The sequence below is a fragment of the Eimeria necatrix genome, genomic scaffold, assembly GCF_000499385.1.
Source record: "Eimeria necatrix Houghton genomic scaffold, Enh_scaff391, whole genome shotgun sequence".
NCBI lineage: Eukaryota > Apicomplexa > Conoidasida > Eucoccidiorida > Eimeriidae > Eimeria > Eimeria necatrix.
The window spans coordinates 17,501-27,500 of NW_013654294.1; the positions used below are offsets into that span (position 1 = coordinate 17,501).

The following is a 10,000-nucleotide window of genomic DNA, read 5'->3' on the forward strand; positions in this document are numbered from 1 at the left end:
TCCTGCTGCTGCTCCACCGCAGGCAGCAGATAAAACTGAAAGAGGAGCAGCACGAGCAAACAGGGCATGACCCGTAAGCAGGTAAAAGGCGCTCCACCCGAAGCACCAGCTGTCCACGCGAGAAGCCAAGTAGGGGCGCCCGCTGCTGCTGCTGCTGCTGCTGCTGCTGCTGCTGCTGCTGCTGCTGCTGCTGCTGCTGCTGTCTTCGGAGGGGAAGCTTTCAGGGGGGCGGAAGGCCTTGCCGAAGCTGCCCGTGTAAGGGGTTAACTCCTCTTCTGCACCTGGGCAGCAGCACTGCAGCCAACGGTCCTCAGCTGCTGCTGCTCCTGCTGCTGCTGCTGCTGCTGCTGCTGCTGCACCGCAGCTGCAGCAAGGCGACGGCTTCACCCGGAAGCACGTGGCCTGCCCCGGGTCGCACACCTTGACAGTTACCTCCCAGTCCTCCGCAGGCAGCCCGTCCTCTTCCCGCTGCTGCGCAGAACTGCTGCTGCTGCTGCTGCTGCTGCTGCTGCTGCTGCTGCTGCTGCTGCTGCTGCTGTGGGGCGGCGAGAGAAAAAGCAGACAGTTCTCTAAACTAAAGTCCTGCAGCGCAATGCCCCTGCGGTGCAAAGAGGCGAGGCCCAGCAGCGCCTGGAACAGCAGCCGGCGCCCCACAGATTCGCAGACGCCCCCGCAGGCCCCGCGGCAGCTCCTGCTGCTGCTGCTGCTGCTGCTGCTGCTGCTGCTGCTGCTGCTGCTGCTGCTGCTGCTGCTGCTGCTGCTGATTCTGGTGCTGCTGCTGCTGAAGCTGCCGAGGGCGGTGGAGGGGGAAGAAACGAAGGGCGGGGAGCCTGCAGCCCCACGAGCAGGCGGCCGGCCGCCGCTGCTGCTGCTGCTGCTGCTGTTGCTGCTATCAGGGGAATTGTCTGCTGCTGCAGGCGGGCTGCGAGTAGCAGCAGCAGCAGCTGGACCCACTTTGAGGGGCAGTGCCCCAGCCACAGCACTTGCAATGGCCCCGCCTGCAGCGGAAAGGGCAGCAGCAGCAGCAGCTGCTGCTGCTGCTGCAGGAGACGGGGACCGCAGCCTGGGTGTTTTAGAAGGCGCAGCAGCAGCAGCAAGCTGCAGCAACTCCAAAAGGTCTTCCCCGTGAGCCCAGTGGGAAGTTATGTAATAGTGTTTCTGGTCTTCAAATGCCTGCACAGGCGCACAGCAGCAGCAGCAGCCGCGCACTTCCTGCAAGTTTGCTGCTGCTGCTGTTGCTGCTGCTGCAGCTGTTGCTGCTGCTGCAGCAACATCAGATGCTGTAGGGCAGGCGTGTGCTCAGAGAGGCCGAGCAGCGGCTGTAAGAGCAGCAGTAGCTGCACTATCAGCAGGAATACTTGCTGCGGCAGTAGCAGCGGCAGCAGCAGCAGCAGCAGCGGCAGCAGCAGCAGCAGCGCAAGCAACAGCAGCAGCAGCAGCAGCAGCAGCAGCAGCAGAGCAGCAGCATACCTCGATTAGAGAGTGCACAAAAGGGAGACCTTGTGTGAAATCGGAAAAGAAGACTTCAGCTAGCGGCGTCTCTGGGACAAGGTTTAGCAGCAAATGCAGCTCTTTGTCGCGGCACGCAGTTGCTGCTGCTGCTGCTGCTGCTGCTGCTGCTGCTTCAGCCGACACCGCCCGCCCTTCTGCTACTGCTTGCGCCAGCTCCAGCTGCAGCTGCACCAGCCTCTTGTCGACTGCCTTAATAGCCACGCGCATGCAGCGCCGCCTTTGCTCCCTGCTGCTGCTGCTGCTGCTGCTGCTGCTGCTGCTGCTGCTGCTGCTGCTGTCAAGCAGCAGCACGCCCTCATAAAGGGGGCCAAAGAGAGTCTTCTGGTGGAGCGGCAGCAGCAAATAACGGCCCCCTGAAGGGGACAAGAGACACTCGAGAGCCTCAGGCGCGCTTCTTGCTGCCCCGTCCACGGGGTCGCTGCTGCTGCTGCTGCTGCTGCTGCTGCTGCTGCTGCTGCTGCTAGAAGCTGCTGCCATTCTGCTGCTGGGACTCCGGCGGTTGCGCCTGAACTGTGGGGAGAGCGACACTGAAGGTGGCAGCATAAGGCGGCCCTGATGCCGCTGCTGCTGCTGCTGCTGCTGTTCTGGTTGCTGCTGCTGCTGCTTCTGCTGCTGCTGGGGGCTGCCACTGCTGTTTGTTCTGCCTTCCGAAACAGTAAGAAGTGGCATTTTGGCCTTCCCATTTGCTGCTGCATTTGCTGCTGCTGCTGCTGCTGCTGCTGCTGCAGATAATGAGGAACTCACCAGTGCATGCCTTTCTGCAGCAGGCACTGTGGCCCGCTGCGCCATTGCAAGTTGCTGCTGCTGCTGCTGCTGCTGCTGCTGCTGCTGCTGGTACGGCGCCTGAAGCTGCGGCAGCTGCTGCGGCGCCGTCTCCCCAGGAGGCCTTCTGTGTTGTCTTGGGGCCTGCAGTCCTTCAAAGCCAAGCCGGCAGTTCATAGGAGCAGCAGCAGCAGCAGCAGCAGCAGCAGCAGCAGCAGAAGCTTGTTTTGCTGCAGCTGCTGCTACTGTCGTGACTGGGGAAACTGGTACGCTGCTGCGCATGGCGCCCGCAGCCGCAGCAGCCATGAAGGCCCTTGAAGGCTGCTGCCGCCGATATTGATGCTGCTGCTGCAGCTGCTGCTGCTGCTGCTGCTGTTGCTGCTGCAGTGGCTGCTGCTGTGGCTCCGGCAGTTGGTGCTTTTGTGGCTGCTGCAGTTGCTGCTGCTGTGGCTGCTGCAGTTGCTGCTGCTGTGGCTGCGGCAGTTGGTGCTTTTGTGGCTGCTGCAGTTGCTGCTGCTGTGGCTGCAGCAGTTGCTGCTTCTGTGGCTGCTGCGGTTGCTGCTGCTGTGGCTGCTGCAGTCGCTGCTGCTGTGGCGGCTGCAATTGCTGCTTCGGTGGCTGCTGCAGTTGCTGCTGCGGTGGCTGCGTCAGTTGCTGCTGCTGTGGCAGCTGCAATTGCTGCTTCGGTGGCTGCTGCAGTTGCTGCTGCAGTTGCTGCTGCAGTTGCTGCTGCTGAGGCTGCGGCTTCGGGGGCACTGCTGCGTGGGCTGGTAGGACTGTTGTTGCTGCTGCTGCAGCATTAGCAGCAGCTGCAGCAGCCGCTGCAGTTGCTGTCGATTTGACCCCAGCCAACTTTGCTGCTGCTGAGTGTATATCTGCAGACGAGTAAAGTAGTGGAGGCTTCGGCAGCTGCTGCTGCGGCGCCGGCTGCTGCTGTAGTTGCTGCTTTTGCTGCTGCTGCTGCTGCTGCTGCTGCTGTTGCTGCTGCTGCTGCTGCTGCTGCTGCAGCGTATACTGCTTGGAGGAGCTGCGACACATTCGAGAGCTCCTTAGAAGGCAAGGCTTTAGTGGGTAAAGCGGCAGCTCCTGGTTTGACGGTCCCAAAAGCTGCTGCTGCTGCAGCTGCTGCTGCTGCTGCTGCTGCTGCAGCTGCTGCTGCTGCTGCAGCTGATGTAACTGGTGCGGGTGTATCTGCAGCAGCAACTGCTGCTGCTGCATGGGTTGCTGCGGAGAATATTCGGGGCTGCCATTCCTACTCAGAGGCTTCAGTCGAGCCCCTTCTTGCTGCTGCTGCTGCTGCATGTGAAATGGCCCGGGCGAATCGGCCCTGCTGCTGCAGCAGCTGCTGCTTCTGCATACAGCATTATGAACTTTGCTGCTGCTTGAAAAGGCCTCCATGGGTTTCATAGCCAAGTGCTGCTGCTGATGCAGCGCTTTCTGCTGCCTGTGCTGCTGCTGCTGCTGCTGCTGCTGCTGCTGCTGCAGCGCCTGCTTGGGGGCAGCAGCAGCCCCAGTTGACTCCATAGTGAGGCCGCAGCAGCAGCAGATGAGGAAGCTAAAGAGAAAAGGAAGTGGCGGGTGGGCCCCGGGGCGGCCAGGGTCACCTGTGTGCTGCAGCAGCAGCAGCAAGGGGCCTTCTTTGCGCTGCTGCTGCTCGCTGCTGCTGGTTTCGAGCTGCTGCTGCTGCTGCTGCTGCCAAACTTGGAACTGATTTTCCTCTGCTGCAGGGAAAAGAATGAGAGGCGCCCGCAGCAGAGCACATGCAGCGAAGGTTATCGCTGCCGACTCGGCTCCGTGCTGCTGCTGCTGCTGCTGCTGCTGCTGCTTGCTGCTGCTGCTCAAGATCAAAGGCTAGGCAGTCTCTCTTAGCGCTGCAGAGCAGCAAAAGTCATATTTTTCTTTTTCTTAGCGTTCAGAAGCGTGCTGCTGTTGTTTCGCTGCAGCTACAGCGGCGCAGTCAGCTGTCGATGCTGCAGCAGCAGCAGCAGCAGCAGCAGCAGCAGCAGCGGGAGGCTGAAACCAAGCTGGAAAGGAAGACACAGAAGAGAGACTCAGTAAAAAGAGACAAAATAGGAGAAGAGGAGTAGATGTGTTCAAATAGTAACGGGGGCTGCAGAGACAGCAGATGCAGCGGGCGCTTCAGACGCAGCGGCCTCAGCAGCAGCAGCAGCAGCAGCAGCAGCTGCTGCTGCTGCTGCTGCTGCTGTTGCTGCTAATGTTCTTGGCCGCGTCGTCGCTGCTGTTGCCGCTATAATTGACACAAGCAAGTCAAAATATATCAGTGAAAATAAATATAGTTGACCTGGCGCTGGAGCTATGCACTGCAGCAGCAGCAGCAGCAGCAGCAGCAGCAGCGTGACCTGCTTGTCGAGCCTGTTGCAGCTGCTAGCACACCTCCTTCAAGGAACTTTTGCCAGCATTTGCTGCAGCAGCTGCATTTAATTGGGTTTAGTGTTTAGGGTTTTCAATTAGGGTTTAGCAGCAGCGCCCGGTGGTTTGGGGTTTAAGACAGCAGCAGCGCTGCTGCTGCTGCAGCGAGCTGCGGCCCAGCGGGGAGGCTTCGAGAGTACCGTTAAGGGTTTAGGGTTTAGGGTTTAGGGTTTAGAGTTCCGAAGCAGCACGAACAATGTCTTTGTCCTGTAAGCCTCATCTTCCTGCAACTCTTCTGTCTCCGGTGCTGTTGCTGCTGCTGCTGCTGCTGCTGCTGCTGCTGCTGCTGCTGTCGCTGCTGTTGCTGCTGCTGCTGCTGCTGTCGCTGCTGTTGCTGCTGCTGCTGCTGCTGCTGTGCAGCATTGTCAGCTCTTAGTGAGCGGTGCTGCTCCTGAGGCAGCAGACTGGAGCCGCGCCTTTGGGGTGTACGTACACCGCAAAGGCGGCAGCCGCACAGCAACACGAAAACAGCAGCAGCAGCAGCAGCAGCAGCAGCAGCAGCAGCAGCAGCTCTTTGCTGCTGCGCTTTACGCTTTGTCTCTTTGGCCAGGCTCTTGGAGTGTATGTACACCTCAACTGCTTGTGTGGGCGGCTCACCGCATACTCGCGTGGACTCAAAGCAGCAGCAGTAGCAGCAGCAGCAGCAGCAGCAGCCGCAGCTGCTGCTGTTGCAGCTGTTGCTGTTGCTGCTGCTGCTGCTGCTGCAGTTGCTGTGCGTCCCGCTCTAAGTCTTTTGTCCCCCGCTGCCGGCGCTTGGCAGCGTCTACCAGCTGCTGCTGCCTCTCATTTAGCTGCTTCAGCTGCTGCTGTTGCTGCTGTTGCTGCTGTTGCTGCTGCTGCTGCTGCTGCTGCTGCTGCTGCTTTGCTTCTCCGTTTCTCGTTTTTTCTCTTTTGCTGCTATTTAATTTAGACTTGACTAGATCTTTGGGGTCCCTTTTTGAAATTATTTTTTTTGCAAAAAACTTCAAAGAAGTAAAAAGAAATAAAAAACATTTAATTGTCTTTTTCTTTTTTAAAATGTTTTTAAAAAAGAAATAATTTCAAACAAACAAGTAAATAAATATGCAGGTTCTTTCTTTTGCAAATTTACAAAAGGTGAATTATAAAAATAAAAGATATAAATTTTGAAAAATGCATTTAAATGAAATAAATAAATTAAATATAAGTAGAATTAAAAGAACTAAATATGTCATAAAGACAAAAGACAATTAAATGGACTTAATTGGACTAAAATGGATCCAATTAATTGCATAAAACGCATGCAAAGGGGCCTCTAAAGTACAAAATAAAATATAAATAAATAAATAAATTTTTAACTTCAAAAAGCATTTAAGAAATCCCCCAAGTGCGCCTTTCGCAGGTGTACGTACACCGCAGCGGCGGGAGCTGCATGCATGCAAAGCTTCCGAAATAAATCCTTTTGGCCTCCAATTGCTTTTAATTGCATTTAGAAAGTGCATTTAATTTTACAAAATGAAACAATTATATAAATGAGGACTTTCTGTCTTTTCAAATTCATTAAAAGCTGCTGAAAAGGACACTTTTAGCCACAAACGAGGTGTACGTACACCTCAGAAAGGCCACTTTCAAGAACTTCTTCGGATTCAATTGACTCTTTTCTTTTTCTTTTTTGGCTCTTTTTGTTTTCCTTTTAAAACCCCTTATCTCTATTTATCTTTTTAGCTTCTTCCGCCTTTTTCAGCTCCTCAGTGCTGCTGCAGCAGCAGCAGCAGCTGCTGCTGCTGCTGCTGCTGCTGTTGCTGCTTCCACCCTGCAGCTATTATTTGCTGCTCCGTGTTCTTCTCTTCTGGGGACGGCTTACAGTGTCTAGTGTCTAGAGTTCAGGGTTTAGGGTTTAGGGTTTAGGGTTTAGGATTAATGATTTAGGGTTTGTTATTTAGCGTTTAGGGTTTAGGGTTTAGGGTTTAGGGTTTAGGGTTTAGGGTTTAGGGTTTGGCGAGTTCGCCTGCACAGACCTCGCTCTCCCCTTTTTCCCCTTCTTCTTCTCTCTTTTAAAATTGCAAATTAAAATTAAATTATAATTATTAAATTCAATTTAAATCATTTATTTAATTCTTTTGCTGCAGTCTAGGGCGTTGGGGGCCCCCCCTGGGGGCCCCTGGGGGCCCCCGGGGGCCCCCGGGGGCCCCCCAGGGCCCTGGGGTGTCTGTACACCTCAGATGTCTTTAAACCCCACACTCTGTACATACACTCCAGAAAGCTTCTCCCTGAGGGCTGTCTCCCTGCCTGCTGCTGCAGGGGGCCTGTCTGCTGCTGCTGCCCATTCCTGCTGCTGCTGCTGCTGCTGCTGCTGCTGCTGCTGCTGCTGAGGTGCTCCGCTGGGATCGGCCGATCCCAGCCCGAGTCTTTCGCAACATGCTGCGGGGGGCGCTGCAGTCTCGTGTGCGGCTGCCCCTGCTGTTGCTGCTGCAGCAGCTGCTGCTGCTGCTGCTGCTGCAGCAGCAATGCAGCGGCCGCATCCTCGTTGGCTCCTCAGGCGCCTCTTCGACTTCCCCTCATGAGGCAGCCGCGTCAGGAGCAGCAGCAGCAGCAGCAGCTGCTGCTGCTGCTGCTGCTGCAGCAAACCGCCCGAGCGTCGTCTCTGGGCAGCCGGGCGCCTGCCGAGCAGCAGAGGCGCCTGCTGCCGCAGCAGCAGCAGCAGCAGCGCCCGCAGCAGCAGCAGCAGCAGCAGCGCCTGCAGCAGCAGCAGCAAAAGGCGGCGCTGCAGCTCGGGCGTGTTTGGGATTTTTCAGCCGGAGCCCGCGCTCCGCGCATCTGCAGCAGCAGCGCAGCAGCAGCAGCAGCAGCAGCAGCAGGGCGTTTGGGCTGCTGCAGCGAAGCTTGTGGGGCCGGGAGCTGCTGCGCTGCTGCAGCAAAGTGTACAGGGCCTACGTGGGAGTTCCTGCTGCTACTCGCTGGTGGCTGTCTGCTGCTGCGCTGCTGTCGCTGCTGACGGCCTGGCCGCAGCAGCAGCCGCTGCTGCAGCAGCAAACCCTTTGCATGCACTGGGGGCGTGTGGGGAGGGCCCTGGAAGTCTGGAGGCCCCTCACGGGGGCCCTTTACCAGGGGCCCCCCTCTTGGGGGACTTTGCTGCGGCTTGCTGCAGCAGCAGCAGCACTGCAGCAGCTGGAGGCGACGGAGCGGGGGGCGCTGCTGCAGCAGCCGCTGGACGCTGCTGCTGCTGCTGCGCTGCCTGCTGCGCCGGGGCGGCGGCTGCAGCAGCAGCAGCAGCGGCTGCTGCTGCTGCAGCGCGAGCTGCAGCGCCAGTGGCGCGACCCCCAGGAGTTCGCTGCTGCTGCTGCTGCGGCCTCCGGCACTGCCCACCTGCTGCAGTTCCTGCTGCTGCAGTGTTTGCTGCTGGCAGCAGCAGCGGGGCCCCTCAAAATGCCCTTCTATGGGGGCCCCCTTGCTGCTGCTGCTGCTTACCTGCTGAGCCGCAGCAGCCCCCACACTCTCGTGCTGCTGCCGCTGGGCTTCAGGGCCCCACACTGGCTGCTGCCCTTCGCAGCAGCAGCAGCAGACGCGCTGCAGCAGCAGCAGCTGCGCGGGGCCCTGCCCGCGCTGCTGGGCATTGCCACGGGACACGTCTTCTACCTCCTCAAAAAAGTAGGGTTTAGGGTTTAGGGTTTAGGGTTTAGGGTTTGGGGTTTGGGGTTTGGGGTTTAGGGTTTAGGGTTTGGGGTTTGGGGTTTGGGGTTTGGGGCGGCTCTGGGCGAGGACAGCTGCGGGGGTCCTGGCCGCCGCTGAAGCTCGAGGGTTTAGGGTTTAGGGTTTAGGGTTTAGGGTTTAGGGTTTAGGGTTTAGGGTTTAGGGTTTGGGTCTGCAGGTCATTCCGGCGAAGACGGGCATTCAGGTGCTGCCCTTTCCCGCGCTGACTTATCGTTTGCTGCTGCAGCAAAAGGCAAGAGCAGCAGCAGCAGCAGCTGCTGCTGCTGCTCCTCCTCCTCCCAAAATAAGCAGCAAATATCTAAAGTGACCTTTCCGCCACGCAGCAGCAGCAGCAGCAACAGCAGCAGCAGCAGCAACAGCAGCAGCAGCACAGAGTCTGTGCTGCTGCCACGGCTAGCCACAGCTAGCCACAATTACCCACAGCTAGCTGCAGCTAGCTGCTGCAGCTAGCTGCTGCAGCTAGCTGCTGCAGCTAGCAGCAGCTAGCTGCTGCAGCTAGCTGCAGGCAAAGGCTGGGGGTGTGGGGCGTGGGGTGTACGTACACCCGACGGACTTCGCTGCGTGTCTTCGAAAGTTTATTTCTGCAAATAAAAAAGTGCTTTTTATAGAACAAAAGTGCTTTTTATAACTTCTTTTATCTGAATTGCTTTTTGACTCTTTGCTGCTGCTGCTGAGCGGTGGGGTGTACGTACACCCCAAAGCAGTGTGGGGTGCAAACAGCTGCAGAGCTGCGCGCCAAAACGACCTGCGAAGCAGCAGCAGCAGCAGCAGCAGCAGCTGCTGCTGCTGCTGCTGCTGCTGCTGCAGTGGGGGACACTGGCAGACCTAGGGCGGCCGGTCCCCTCTTGGGCGGCGCTGCTGGGCTGGCTCCCCTTGCTGCTGCTGCTGCTGCTGCTGCTGCTGCTGCTGCTGGTCCAGCGCTGCACGCTGTAAACCCTGGAGGGTGTCTATTAAACCCTAAACCCTAAACCCTCGACTGCAGCGCGGGGGTATTCCTGCAAAGTTGCTTCCAGAGTGTCTGTGGAAGGGAAATTGAGAGGGTTTTAGCGCAGTATTTAGGGTTTAGGGTTTAGGGTTTAGGGTTTAGGGCAGCATGCACCCGGAGCGGGCTGGAGGCAGCAGCGGCTGCTGCTGCAGCAGCAGCTTGTGCTGCCTAGCTGAGGTGTACGTACAGCTCATCTGCAATATAGAAATATAATTCTTTATTTCGCAGCTTAGAAGGCAGCAGAAGCAGCTTCTGGAGTTCTTGCTGCTGCTCCCTGTGTAGCTAGCAGCAGCAGCCGCAGCCGCCTTGACCGGAAACCCTAAACCCTAAACCCTAAACCCTAAACGCTGACCGCGGGCGTCTTCCTCGCCCGTGGACTCATTTGCTGTTTTGAGCCCGCTGGCTGTGGGACACACCGCAGCAGCAGCAGCAGCAGCAGCAGGAAGAGGAGCAACTGCAGCAGCAGCAGCAGCAGCAGCAGCAGCTACAGGAACAGCAGCAACTAAGCTCGATTTCTTTTGTTTCTGTTGAAGAGGGAGTTATAGAAGCACACGGCTCCTGGGGGTCGCTGACACTAGCTGCTGCTGCTGCTGGCATTCTGGGGTGCTGCTGCTGCTGCTGCTGCTGCTGCAGGTGCCGCTG

The 10,000-nt window shown here is 57.8% G+C and overlaps 1 protein-coding gene across 1 annotated transcript; it reads left to right on the top strand.

The window, feature by feature from the left end:
- Positions 1 to 7,080: 7,080 nt before the first annotated feature.
- Positions 7,081 to 8,680, top strand: ENH_00049930 (hypothetical protein, conserved; the record flags this gene model as incomplete). The annotated part of the gene is made up of 2 exons (XM_013581289.1): positions 7,081 to 8,310; positions 8,531 to 8,680. The coding sequence occupies 2 exons, from the start codon at positions 7,081 to 7,083 to the stop codon at positions 8,678 to 8,680; spliced, it is 1,380 nt and encodes a 459-aa protein (XP_013436743.1).
- Positions 8,681 to 10,000: the final 1,320 nt, after the last annotated feature.